The 14,202-nt window shown below is 48.9% G+C and overlaps 1 protein-coding gene across 4 annotated transcripts in view; it reads left to right on the top strand.

Annotated features, from left to right (window-relative positions):
* TDRD12 (tudor domain containing 12) overlaps positions 1-14,202 on the top strand; it is a 614,823-nt gene that overhangs the window by 34,903 nt on the left and 565,718 nt on the right. For all 4 annotated transcript variants that reach the window (XM_063958365.1, XM_063958363.1, XM_063958366.1 and 1 more), the window contains exon 2: positions 13,337-13,416. In XM_063958365.1, coding sequence (XP_063814435.1) covers positions 13,397-13,416 — 20 coding nt within the window. In that variant the 5' untranslated portion in view covers positions 13,337-13,396. The remainder of the gene's footprint in view (positions 1-13,336; positions 13,417-14,202) is intronic.

Here is a 14,202-nt window from a genome sequence, read left to right as displayed (position 1 = left end):
CCCCTGGATCCTTCAGGTAATATTTCAGGGGTACAAATTGGAATTCGAGACGTATCCCCCTCGCCGTTTCCAAAGGTCTGTTTTACCGACGTCTCCCGCTGACAGGGAGGCAGTTTTGGAAACCATTCACAAGCTGTATTCCCAGCAGGTGATAATCAACATACCCCTCCTGCAACAGGGAACGGGGTATTATTCCACACTATTGTGGTACCGAAGCCAGACGGCTCGGTGAGACCGATTTTAAAATCTAAAATCTTTGAACACTTGCATACAGAGGTTCAAATTCAAAATTGAGTCACTCAGAGCAGTGATTGCAAACCTGGAAGAAGGGGACTACATGATGTCTCGGGACATCAAGGATGCTTACCTTCATGTCAAAATTTACCCTTCTCACCAAGGGTATTTCAGGTTATGGTACAGAACTGTCACTATCAGTTCGGACGCTGCCGTAGGGATGGTCCACGGCACCCCGGGTCTTTACCAAGGTAATGGCCGAAATGATATCCCTTCGAAGGAAGGAAATTTTAGTTATCCCTTACTTGGACGATTCCCTGATAAGGGTAAGATCCAGGGAACACTTGGAAGTCGGTGTAGCACTATCTCAGGTAGTGTTGCGGCAGCACGATTGGATTCTCAATATTCCAAAATCGCAGCTGGTTCCGACGACTTGTCTTCTGTTCCTAGGGATGATCCTGGACACAGTCCAGAAAGAAGGTGTTTCTCCCGGAGGAGAAAGCCAGGGAGTTATCCGAGCTAGTCAGGAACCTCCTAAAACCGAACCAAGTCTCAGTGCATCAATGCACAAGGGTTCTGGGTAAAAATGGTGGCTTCCTACGAAGCAATCCCATTCGGCAGATTCCACGCAAGACTTTCCAGTGGAACCTACTGGACAAATGGTCCGGGTCGCATCTTCAGATGCTTCAGCGGATAACCCTGTCACCGGGGACAAGGGTATCCCTCCTGTGGTGGTTGCAGAGTGCTCATCTTCTAGAGGGCCGCAGATTCGGCATTCGGGACTGGGTCCTGGTGGCCACGGATGCCAGCCTGCGAGGCTGGGGAGCAGTCACACAGGGAAGGAATTTCCAGGGCTTATGGTCAAGCCTGGAGACATCTCTTCATATAAACATTCTGGAACTAAGGGCCATTTACAATGCCCTAAGTCAAGCGAAACCCCTGCTTCAGGGTCAGGCGGTATTGATCCAATCGGACAACATCACGTCAGTCGCCCACGTAAACAGACAGGGCGGCACGGGAAGCAGGGGGGCAATGGCAGAAGCTGCAAGGATTCTTCGCTGGGCGGAAGATCATGTGATAGCACTGTCAGCAGTGTTCATTCCGGGAGTGGACAACTGGGAAGCAGACTTCCTCAGCAGACACGATCTACACCCGGGAGAGTGGGGGACTTCATCCAGAAGTCTTCCACATGATTGTGAACCGTTGGGAAAAACCAAAGGTGGATATGATGGCGTCCCGCCTCAACAAAAAACTGGACAGGTATTGCGCCAGGTCAAGAGACCCTCAGGCAATAGCTGTGGACGCTCTGGTAACACCGTGGGTGTTCCAGTCAGTGTATGTGTTCCCTCCTCTGCCTCTCATACCAAAAGTACTGAGAATTATACGGCAAAGGGGAGTAAGAACGATACTCGTGGCTCCGGATTGACCAAGAAGAACTTGGTATCCGGAACTTCAAGAGATGCTCACGGACGAACCGTGGCCTCTACCTCTAAGAAAGGACCTGCTCCAGCAGGGGCCTTGTTTGTTCCAAGACTTACCGCGGCTGCGTTTGACGGCTTGGTGGTTGAACGCCGGATCCTGAAGGAAAAAGGCATTCCAGATGAAGTCATCCCTACCCTGGTCAAGGCCAGGAAGGACGTAACCGCAAAACATTATCACCGCATTTGGCGAAAATATGTTGCGTGGTGGGAGGCCAAGAAGGCCCCTACAGAGGAATTTCAACTGGGTCGTTTCCTCCATTTCCTGCAAACAGAACTGTCTATGGGCCTAAAATTAGGGTCCATTAAGGTTCAATTTTCGGCCCTGTCGATTTTCTTCCAAAAGGAACTGGCTTCAGTGCCTGAAGTTCAGACATTTGTAAAAGGGGTACTGCATATACAGCCTCCTTTTGTGCCTCCAGTGGCACCTTGGGATCTCAATGTTGTGTTGAGTTTCCTAAAGTCACATTGGTTTGAACCACTCACCACTGTGGACTTAAAATATCTCGCATGGAAGGTGACGATGCTGTTAGCCCTGGCTTCAGCCAGGCGTGTGTCAGAATTGGCGGCTTTATCATATAAAAGCCCTTATTTAATATTTCATTCTGACAGGGCAGAATTGAGGACTTGTCCTCAATTTCTACCTAAGGTGGTTTCTGCATTTCACATGAAGCAACCTATTGTGGTACCTGCGGCTACTAAGGACTTGGAGGATTCCAAGTTGCTTGACGTGGTCAGGGCCCTGTAAATATATGTTTCCAGGACGGCTGGAGTCAGAAAATCTGACTCGCTGTTTATCCTGTATGCACCCAACAAACTGGGTGCTCCTGCTTCTAAGCAGACGATTGCTCGTTGGATTTGTAGTACAATTCAGCTTGCACATTCTGTGGCAGGCCTGCCACAGCCAAAAATCTTAAAATGCCCACTCCACAAGGAAGGTGGGCTCATCTTGGGCAGCTGCCCGAGGGGTCTCGGCTTTACAACTTTGCCGAGCAGTTACTTGGTCAGGAGCAAATACGTTTGTAAAATTCTACAAATTTGATACCCTGGCTGAGGAGGACCTGGAGTTCTCTCATTCGGTGCTGCAGAGTCATCCGCACTCTCCCGCCCGTTTGGGAGCTTTGGTATAATCCCCATGGTCCTTACGGAGTTCCCAGCATCCACTAGGACGTCAGAGAAAATAAGAATTTACTTACCGATAATTCTATTTCTCTAACGTCCTAGTGGATGCTGGGACTCCGTCAGGACCATGGGGAATAGCGGGCTCCGCAGGAGACAGGGCACATCTAAAAAAGCTTTTAGGTCACATGGTGCGTACTGGCTCCTCCCCCTATGACCCTCCTCCAAGCCTCAGTTAGGTTTTTGTGCCCGTCCGAGAGGGTGCAATCTAGGTGGCTCTCCTAAAGAGCTGTTTAGAAAAGTTTTTTTTTTTTTTTTAGGTTTCAATCTCAGTGATTCCTGCTGGCAACAGGATCACTGCATCGAGGGACTTAGGGGAGAGATTTCCAACTCACCTGCGTGCAGGATGGATTGGAGTCTTAGGCTACTGGACACTTAGCTCCAGAGGGAGTCGGAACACAGGTCAGCCTGGGGTTCGTCCCGGAGCCGCGCCGCCGATCCCCCTTACAGACGCTGAAGAGACGGCAGAACGGAGGTCCGGAAAGCAGGCGGCAGAAGACTCCTCAGTCTTCTTGAAGGTAGCGCACAGCACGGCAGCTGTGCGCCATTGTTGTCACACGGCTCACTGACTCAGTCACGGAGGGTGCAGGGCGCTGCTGGGGGCGCCCTGGGCAGCAATATAATTACCTTTAGTGGCAAAATAAATACATCACATATAGCCATTAAGGCTATATGTATGTATTTTAACCCAGGCCAGTTTCTTAAAAACCGGGGAAAAGCCCGCCGAAAAAGGGGCGGAGCTTATTCTCCTCAGCACTCAGCGCCATTTTCCTGCTCAGCTCCGCTGGTGAGGAAGGCTCCCAGGTCTCTCCCCTGCACTGCACTACAGAAACAGGGTAACAAAGAGAAGGGGGGCATAAATTGGCGATATTTATATATTAAGAGCGCATATATAGTAAACAACACCTTCTAGGGTTGTTTATATACATTTATAGCGCTTTTGGTGTGTGCTGGCAAACTCTCCCTCTGTCTCCCCAAAGGGCTAGGGGGTCCTGTCTTCGATTAGAGCATTCCCTGTGTGGCTGCTGTGTGTCGGTACGTGTGTGTCGACATGTATGAGGACGATGTTGGTGTGGAGGCAGAGCAATTGCCGATGATGGTAATGTCACCCCCTAGGGAGTCGACACCGGAATGGATGGCTTTAGTTATGGAATTACGTGATAATGTCAGCACATTACAAAAGTCAGTTGACGAAATAAGACGCCCGGCTAACCAGTTAGTACCGGTTCAGGCGTCTCAGACACCGTCAGGGGCTGTAAAACGTCCTTTACCTCAGTCAGTCGACACGGGTACCGACACAGATGAATCTAGTGTCGACGGTGAAGAAACAAACGTATTTTCCAATAGGGCCACACGTTATATGATCACGGCAATGAAGGAGGCTTTGCAGATCTCTGATACTGCTGGTACCTCAAAAAGGGGTATTATGTGGGGGGTGAAAAAACTACCTGTATTTTTTCCAGAATCAGAGGAATTGAATGACGTGTGTGATGAAGCGTGGGTTAACCCCGATAGAAAACTGCTAATTTCCAAGAAGTTATTGGCATTATACCCTTTCCCACCAGAGGTTAGGGCGCGCTGGGAAACACCCCCTAGGGTGGATAAGGCGCTCACACGTTTATCAAAGCAAGTGGCGTTGCCGTCTCCTGATACGGCCGCCCTCAAGGATCCAGCAGATAGGAGGCTGGAAACTACACTGAAGAGTATATACACACATACTGGTGTTATACTGCGACCGGCAATAGCCTCAGCCTGGATGTGCAGTGCTGGGGTAGTGTGGTTGGATTCTCTGACTGAAAATATTGATACCCTGGATAGGGACAGTATTTTATTGACTCTAGAGCAATTAAAGGATGCTTTCCTTTATATGCGAGATGCTCAGAGGGATGTTTGTACTCTAGCATCAAGAGTAAGCGCGATGTCCATATCTGCCAGAAGAAGTTTATGGACGCGACAGTGGTCAGGTGATGCGGATTCCAAGAGGCATATGGAAGTATTGCCATATAAAGGAGAGGAATTGTTTGGGGTCGGTCTTTCGGACCTGGTGGCCACGGCAACTGCCGGCAAATCCACTTTTTTACCTCAGACCCCCTCCCAACAGAAAAAGACACCGTCTTTTCAGCCGCAGTCCTTTCGCTCCTATAAAAAGCGACCAAAAGGACAGTCTTATCTGCCGCGAGGCAGAGGAAAGGGTAAGAAAGGGCAGCAAGCAGCCCCTGCCCAGGAACAGAAGCCCGCCCCGGCTTCTACAAAGCCATCAGCATGACGCTGGGGCTTTACAAGCGGACTCAGGAACGGTGGGGGGTCGACTCAAGATTTTCAGCAATCAATGGGTTCACTCACAAGTGGACCCGTGGGTCCTGCAGATAGTATCTCAGGGTTACATGCTGGAGTTCGAAAGGTCTCCCCCTCGCCGGTTCCTAAAGTCTGCTTTACCAACGTCTCCCTCAGAAAGGACGTCGGTTTTGGAAGCCATTCACAAGCTGTATTCTCAGCAGGTGATAGTCAAGGTACCCCTCCTACAACAGGAAAAGGGGTATTATTCCACACTATTTGTGGTACCGAAACCGGACGGTTCGGTAAGGCCTATTCTAAATCTGAAATCCTTGAACCTGTACATAAAGAAATTCAAGTTCAAGATGGAGTCACTTAGAGCAGTGATAGCGAATCTGGAAGAAGGAGACTTCATGGTGTCCTTGGACATAAAAGATGCTTATCTACATGTCCCGATTTACCCCTCACACCAAGGGTATCTCAGGTTCGTGATACAAGACTGTCATTATCAGTTTCAAACGCTGCCGTTTGGGTTGTCCACGGCCCCTCGGGTCTTTACCAAGGTAATGACCGAAATGATGGTTCTTCTACGAAGAAAAGGCGTATTAATTATCCCTTACTTGGACGATCTCCTGATAAGGGCAAAGTCCAGAGAACAGCTGGAAGTCGGTGTAGCGCTAACACAAGTAGTGCTTCAGCAACACGGGTGGATTCTAAATCTTCCAAAATCTCAATTGACCCCGACAACACATCTGCTGTTCCTGGGCATGATTCTGGACACGGTTCAGAAAAAGGTATTTCTCCCGGAAGAGAAAGCAAGGGAGTTATCAGAACTTGTCAAGAACCTCCTAAAACCAGGAACTGTGTCAGTACATCAATGCACAAGAGTCCTGGGAAAGATGGTGGCTTCGTACGAAGCGATTCCATTCGGCAGATTCCATGCACGAACATTTCAGTGGGATCTGCTGGACAAATGGTCCGGATCGCATCTGCACATGCATCAGCGGATAACACTGTCACCGAGAACAAGGTTGTCTCTCCTGTGGTGGTTGCAGACTGCCCATCTGTTAGTGGGCCGCAGATTCGGCATACAGGACTGGGTCCTGGTGACTACGGATGCCAGCCTACGAGGTTGGGGAGCAGTCACAAAGGGAAGAAACTTCCAGGGCGTGTGGTCAAACCTGGAGACGTCTCTTCACATAAATATACTGGAGCTAAGAGCGATCTACAATGCTCTAAGCCTGGCAAAATCGCTGCTTCAGGGTCAGCCGGTGTTGATCCAGTCCGACAACATCACGGCAGTCGCCCACGTAAACCGACAAGGCGGCACGAGAAGCAGGAGTGCAATGGCAGAAGCTGCAAGGATTCTGCGCTGGGCGGAGAATCATGTCGTAGCACTGTCAGCAGTGTTCATCCCGGGAGTGGACAACTGGGAAGCAGATTTCCTCAGCAGACACGACCTTCACCCGGGAGAGTGGGGACTTCATCCAGAAGTTTTCCACATGATTGTGAACCGTTGGGAAAAACCAAAGGTGGACATGATGGCGTCTCGCCTCAACAAAAAATTGGACAGGTATTGCGCCAGGTCAAGAGACCCTCAGGCAATAGCTGTGGACGCTCTGGTAACACCGTGGGTGTACCAGTCAGTGTATGTGTTCCCTCCTCTGCCTCTCATACCAAAGGTACTGAGAATTATACGGAAAAGAGGAGTAAGAACAATACTGGTAGCTCCGGACTGGCCAAGAAGAACTTGGTATCCGGAACTTCAAGAGATGCTCACGGAGGATCCGTGGCCTCTACCTCTAAGAAGGGATCTGCTTCAGCAGGGACCTTGTATGTTCCAAGACTTACCGCGGCTGCGTTTGACGGCATGGCGGTTGAACGCCGGATTCTAAAAGAGAAGGGCATTCCTGAGGAAGTTATTCCTACTTTAATTAAAGCCAGGAAAGAAGTGACCGCACAACATTATCACTGCATTTGGAGAAAATATGTTGCGTGGTGTGAGGCCAAGAAGGCTCCAACGGAAGAATTTCAATTGGGTCGATTCTTACATTTCCTGCAAGCAGGATTGTCTATGGGCCTCAAATTGTGGTCCATTAAAGTTCAAATTTCGGCCTTATCAATTTTCTTCCAGAAGGAATTGGCGTCAGTGCCTGAAGTACAAACTTTTGTCAAAGGTGTACTACATATACAACCCCCAATAGTGCCTCCAGTGGCACCGTGGGATTTGAACGTGGTTCTAAATTTTCTCAAATCTCATTGGTTTGAGCCTTTAAAATCGGTAGATTTAAAATACCTTACATGGAAGGTAACCATGCTGTTGGCCCTGGCTTCAGCCAGGAGAGTTTCGGAGTTGGCAGCTTTGTCATACAAAAGCCCATATCTGATATTCCATTCGGACAGGGCAGAATTGAGGACACGTCCTCAATTTCTCCCTAAGGTGGTTTCGGCATTTCACTTGAACCAGCCTATTGTGGTGCCTGCGGCTACTAGCGACTTGGAGGACTCCAAGTTACTGGACGTTGTCAGAGCATTAAAAATATATATTTCAAGGACAGCTGGAGTCAGAAAATCTGACTCGTTGTTTACATTGTATGCACCCAACAAGTTGGGTGCTCCTGCGTCTAAACAGACGATTGCACGTTGGATATGTAGTACAATCCAACTTGCACATTCTGTGGCAGGCCTGCCACAGCCTAAATCTGTAAAGGCCCATTCCACAAGGAAAGTGGGCTCATCCTGGGCTGCTGCCCGAGGAGTCTCGGCATTACAACTTTGCCGAGCAGCTACGTGGTCAGGGGAGAACACGTTTGTAAAATTTTACAAATTTGATACTCTGGCTAAAGAGGACCTGGAGTTCTCTCATTCGGTGCTGCAGAGTCATCCGCACTCTCCCGCCCGTTTGGGAGCTTTGGTATAATCCCCATGGTCCTGACGGAGTCCCAGCATCCACTAGGACGTTAGAGAAAATAAGAATTTACTTACCGATAATTCTATTTCTCATAGTCCGTAGTGGATGCTGGGCGCCCATCCCAAGTGCGGATTGTCTGCAATGCTTGTACATAGTTATTGTTACAAAAATCGGGTTATTACTGTTGTTGTGAGCCATCTGTTCAGAGGCTACTTCGTTTGTGTTATCATACTGTTAACTGGGTTCAGATCACAAGTTGTACGGTGTGATTGGTGTGGCTGGTATGAGTCTTACCCGGGATTCAAGATCCTTCCTTATTGTGTACGCTCGTCCGGGCACAGTACCTAACTGAGGCTTGGAGGAGGGTCATAGGGGGAGGAGCCAGTACGCACCATGTGACCTAAAAGCTTTTTTAGATGTGCCCTGTCTCCTGCGGAGCCCGCTATTCCCCATGGTCCTGACGGAGTCCCAGCATCCACTACGGACTATGAGAAATAGAATTATCGGTAAGTAAATTCTTATTTTCTCGTAGTCCGTAGTGGATGCTGGGCGCCCATCCCAAGTGCGGATTGTCTGCAATACTGGTACATAATTATTGTTACCAAAAAAATTCGGGTTATTGTTGTAGTGAGCCATCTTTTATAGAGGCTTCTCTATTATCATGCTGTTAACTGGGTTCAGATCACAAGTTGTACAGTGTGATTGGTGTGGCTGGTATGAGTCTTACCCGGGATTCAAAATCCTCCCTTATTGTGTACGCTCGTCCGGGCACAGTATCCTAACTGAGGCTTGGAGGAGGGTCATAGGGGGAGGAGCCAGTGCACACCAGGTGATCCTAAAGCTTTCTTTAGATGTGCCCTGTCTCCTGCGGAGCCGCTATTCCCCATGGTCCTTACGGAGTTCCCAGCATCCACTACGGACTACGAGAAATAGAATTATCGGTAAGTAAATTCTTATTTTTTCCTGAATCAGATGAATTAAATGAGGTGTGTGATGAAGCGTGGGTTTCCCCCGATAAAAAACTGCTAATTTCTAAAAAATTATTGGCATTATACCCTTTCCCGCCAGAGGTTAGGGCGCGTTGGGAAACACCCCCTAGAGTGGATAAGGCGCTCACACGCTTATCAAAACAAGTGGCGTTACCGTCTCCTGATACGGCCGCCCTCAAGGAACCAGCTGATAGGAAGCTGGAAAATATCCTAAAGAGTATATACACACATACTGGTATTATACTGCGACCAGCGATCGCCTCAGCCTGGATGTGCAGTGCTGGGGTGGCTTGGTCGGATTCCCTGACTGAAAATATTGATACCCTGGACAGGGACAATATATTATTGACTATAGAGCATTTAAAGGATGCATTTCTATATATGCGTGATGCACAGAGGGATATTTGCACTCTGGCATCAAGAGTAAGTGCGATGTCCATTTCTGCCAGAAGAGGGTTATGGACGCGACAGTGGTCAGGTGATGCGGATTCCAAACGGCATATGGAAGTATTGCCGTATAAAGGGGAGGAGTTATTTGGGGTCGGTCTATCGGACCTGGTGGCCACGGCAACGGCTGGGAAATCCACCTTTTTTACCCCAAGTCACCTCACAGCAGAAAAAGATACCGTCTTTTCAGGCTCAGTCCTTTCGTCCCCATAAGGGCAAGCGGGCAAAAGGCCACTCATATCTGCCCCGGGGCAGAGGAAGGGGAAAAAGACTGCAGCAGACAGCCTCTTCCCACGAACAGAAGCCCTCCCCCGCTTCTGCCAAGTCCTCAGCATGACGCTGGGGCCTTACAAGCGGACTCAGGCACGGTGGGGGCCCGTCTCAAGAATTTCAGCGCGCAGTGGGCTCACTCGCAAGTGGACCCCTGGATCCTGCAGGTAGTATCTCAGGGGTACAAATTGGAATTCGAGACGTCTCCCCCTCGCCGGTTCCTGAAGTCTGCTTTACCAACGTCTCCCCCCGACAGGGAGGCGGTATTGGAAGCCATTCACAAGCTGTATTCCCAGCATGTGATAATCAAGGTACCCCTCCTACAACAGGGAAAGGGGTATTATTCCACGCTGTTTGTGGTACCGAAGCCGGACGGCTCGGTGAGACCCATTTTAAATCTGAAATCCTTGAACACTTACATAAAAAGGTTCAAGTTCAAGATGGAGTCACTCAGAGCAGTGATAGCGAACCTGGAAGAAGGGGACTATATGGTGTCTCTGGACATCAAGGATGCTTACCTCCATGTCCCAATTTGCCCTTCTCACCAAGGGTACCTCAGGTTTGTGGTACAGAACTGTCACTATCAGTTTCAGACGCTGCCGTTTGGATTGTCCACGGCACCCCGGGTCTTTACCAAGGTAATGGCCGAAATGATGATTCTTCTTCGAAGAAAAGGCGTCTTAATTATCCCTTACTTGGACGATCTCCTGATAAGGGCAAGGTCCAGAGAACAGTTAGAGGTCGGAGTAGCACTATCTCAAGTAGTACTACGACAGCACGGATGGATTCTAAATATTCCAAAATCGCAGCTGATTCCGACGACACGTCTGCTGTTCCTAGGAATGATTCTGGACACAGTACAGAAAAAGGTGTTTCTCCCGGAAGAGAAAGCCAGGGAGTTATCCGACCTAGTCAGGAACCTCCTAAGACCAGGCCAAGTGTCAGTACATCAATGCACAAGGGTCCTGGGAAAAATGGTGGCTTCTTACGAAGCGATTCCATTCGGCAGATTCCACGCAAGAACTTTTCAGTGGGATCTGCTGGACAAATGGTCCGGATCGCATCTTCAAATGCATCAGCGGATAACCCTGTCTCCAAGGACAAGGGTGTCTCTCCTGTGGTGGTTACAGAGTGCTCATCTCCTAGAGGGCCGCAGATTCGGCATTCAGGATTGGGTCCTGGTGACCACGGATGCCAGCCTGAGAGGCTGGGGAGCAGTCACACAGGGAAGAAATTTCCAGGGCTTGTGGTCAAGCATGGAAACGTCACTTCACATAAATATCCTGGAACTAAGGGCCATTTACAATGCCCTAAGTCAGGCAAGGCCTCTGCTTCAGGGTCAGCCGGTGTTGATCCAGTCGGACAACATCACGGCAGTCGCCCACGTAAACAGACAGGGCGGCACAAGAAGCAGGAGGGCAATGACGGAAGTGGCAAGGATTCTTCGCTGGGCGGAAAATCATGTGATAGCACTGTCAGCAGTGTTCATTCCGGGAGTGGACAACTGGGAAGCAGACTTCCTCAGCAGACACGATCTTCACCCGGGGGAGTGGGGACTTCACCCAGAAGTCTTCCTCATGATTGTGAACCGTTGGGAAAAACCAAAGGTGGACATGATGGCGTCCCGCCTCAACAAAAAACTGGACAGATATTGCGCCAGGTCAAGGGACCCTCAGGCAATAGCTGTGGACGCTCTGGTAACACCGTGGGTGTACCAGTCAGTGTATGTGTTCCCTCCTCTTCCTCTCATACCAAAAGTACTGAGAATCATAAGAAGGAGAGGAGTAAAGACTATACTCGTGGCTCCGGATTGGCCAAGAAGGACTTGGTACCCGGAAATTCAAGAGATGCTCACGGAAGACCCGTGGCCTCTACCTCTAAGAAAGGACCTGCTCCAGCAGGGACCATGTCTGTTCCAAGACTTACCGCGGCTGCGTTTGACGGCATGGCGGTTGAACGCCGGATCCTGAAGGAAAAAGGCATTCCGGATGAAGTCATCCCTACCCTGATCAAAGCCAGGAAGGATGTGACCGTACAACATTATCACCGTATTTGGCGTAAATATGTTGCGTGGTGCGAGGCCAGGAAGGCCCCTACAGAGGAATTTCAACTGGGTCGATTCCTGCATTTCCTGCAAACAGGACTGTCTATGGGCCTCAAATTAGGGTCCATTAAGGTTCAAATTTCGGCCTACTCAATATTCTTCCAAAAAGAACTAGCTTCTGTTCCTGAAGTTCAGACGTTTGTCAAGGGAGTACTGCATATACAGCCTCCTTTTGTGTATCCAGTGGCACCTTGGGATCTCAATGTAGTTTTAGGGTTCCTAAAATCACATTGGTTTGAACCACTCACCACTGTGGACTTAAAATATCTCACATGGAAAGTGGTAATGCTGTTAGCCCTGGCTTCAGCCAGGCGTGTTTCAGAATTGGCGGCTTTATCCTATAAAAGCCCTTACCTAATTTTTCATACGGACAGGGCAGAATTGAGGACTCGTCCTCAATTTCTCCCTAAGGTGGTTTCAGCATTTCACTTAAACCAGCCTATTGTGGTGCCTGCGGCTACTAGGGACTTGGAGGATTCCAAGTTGCTGGACGTAGTCAGGGCCCTGAAAATATATGTTTCCAGGACGGCTGGAGTCAGAAAATCTGACTCGCTGTTTATCCTGTATGCACCCAACAAGCTGGGTGCTCCTGCTTCTAAGCAGACGATTGCTCGTTGGATTTGTAGTACAATTCAGCTTGCACATTCTGTGGCAGGCCTGCCACAGCCAAAATCTGTAAAAGCCCATTCCACACGGAAAGTGGGCTCATCTTGGGCGGCTGCCCGAGGGGTCTCGGCTTTACAACTTTGCCGAGCAGCTACTTGGTCAGGGGCAAACACGTTTGCTAAATTCTACAAATTTGATACCCTGGCTGAGGAGGACCTGGAGTTCTCTCATTCGGTGCTGCAGAGTCATCCGCACTCTCCCGCCCGTTTGGGAGCTTTGGTATAATCCCCATGGTCCTTTCGGAGTCCCCAGCATCCACTAGGACGTTAGAGAAAATAAGAATTTACTTACCGATAATTCTATTTCTCATAGTCCGTAGTGGATGCTGGGCGCCCATCCCAAGTGCGGATTGTCTGCATTACTTGTACATAGTTATTGTTACAAAAATCGGGTTATTGTTGTTGTGAGCCATCTTTTCAGAGGCTCCTTCTGTTATCATGCTGTTAACTGGGTTCAGATCACAAGTTGTACGGTGTGATTGGTGTGGCTGGTATGAGTCTTACCCGGGATTCAAAATCCTTCCTTATTGTGTACGCTCGTCCGGGCACAGTATCCTAACTGAGGCTTGGAGGAGGGTCATAGGGGGAGGAGCCAGTGCACACCAGGTAGTCTCAAAGCTTTTACTTTTGTGCCCAGTCTCCTGCGGAGCCGCTATTCCCCATGGTCCTTTCGGAGCCCCCAGCATCCACTACGGACTATGAGAAATAGAATTATCGGTAAGTAAATTCTTATTATCGTTGTTTACTTATTGTCCTACTTACATTGTTTTTCTCGCCTCTTACAGAATAATATATACAGAATATCTTCATCTGCATTAAAGTGTCTGTGAATGTGAAAGTCATGTATGAGTTATCAGTGCTTAAGGTAAGCGTTGTATCCCCAAAACTATAATGCCCATTTTTCACTTTATTTTCTTTGTTACAATCATTGTCATAAGATAAGCACCTGTGAACCGTTTGTGCTAGTAGCATTTGTAAATGAGTCATATTGTGCATGGCTGATATAGAAGGGGGGCAATTCAATTACATGCAGTGCAAGATCGCACATTTCAGCGTGTGGTATGGGCAGGGCAGTGCAGTGCTCACATCACTCATACACACTTTGTGTGTTTTCGTGCGCTCCCCAATAAAATGCTCAGTGTAGGACGCACAGACAGACATAACGACACATCTTCCCTACATCTCTTTTAATTAATTTGCCTCTTAAAAGTTCTTATAAAACAGTGCCCACCAGTGGCCACAACATCCTGTTGAAATGGTAAACCAGTTATTGGGTCAGATAACTTTTCTCTAAAGCTGGGTACATACTGACTGCTGTACTTGGGCGTTCAATTGAACGGCTAATATATTGTTGGAAAGTGTGTACCCCCCCTCCCCCAATATGTTTGTGAACAACATCGCTTACAGGGCCCAATTCAGACTTGATAGCTGTTGTGCGATTTCGCAAGGCGGGCGATTATCGATCGGCTGCACATGTGTACTGATCATAATGTGCACGTGTGAGTCCGAACTGCAAAAAAAAATCCAACATCTTTTCTGCATACGCAAGTTGATTGACAGGAAGCGGACGTTTGGAGGTGGTATCTGCCCATTTTCTGGGAGTGTCAGAAAAACGCAGGCGTGTCCCAAGTGTTTTCAGGGAGGGTGTCTG

Source organism: Pseudophryne corroboree, chromosome 3 (genome assembly GCF_028390025.1).
Source record: "Pseudophryne corroboree isolate aPseCor3 chromosome 3, aPseCor3.hap2, whole genome shotgun sequence".
In the NCBI taxonomy this organism is placed as follows: Eukaryota; Metazoa; Chordata; class Amphibia; order Anura; family Myobatrachidae; genus Pseudophryne; species Pseudophryne corroboree.
This window is presented reverse-complemented; position numbering and strand designations above follow the sequence as displayed.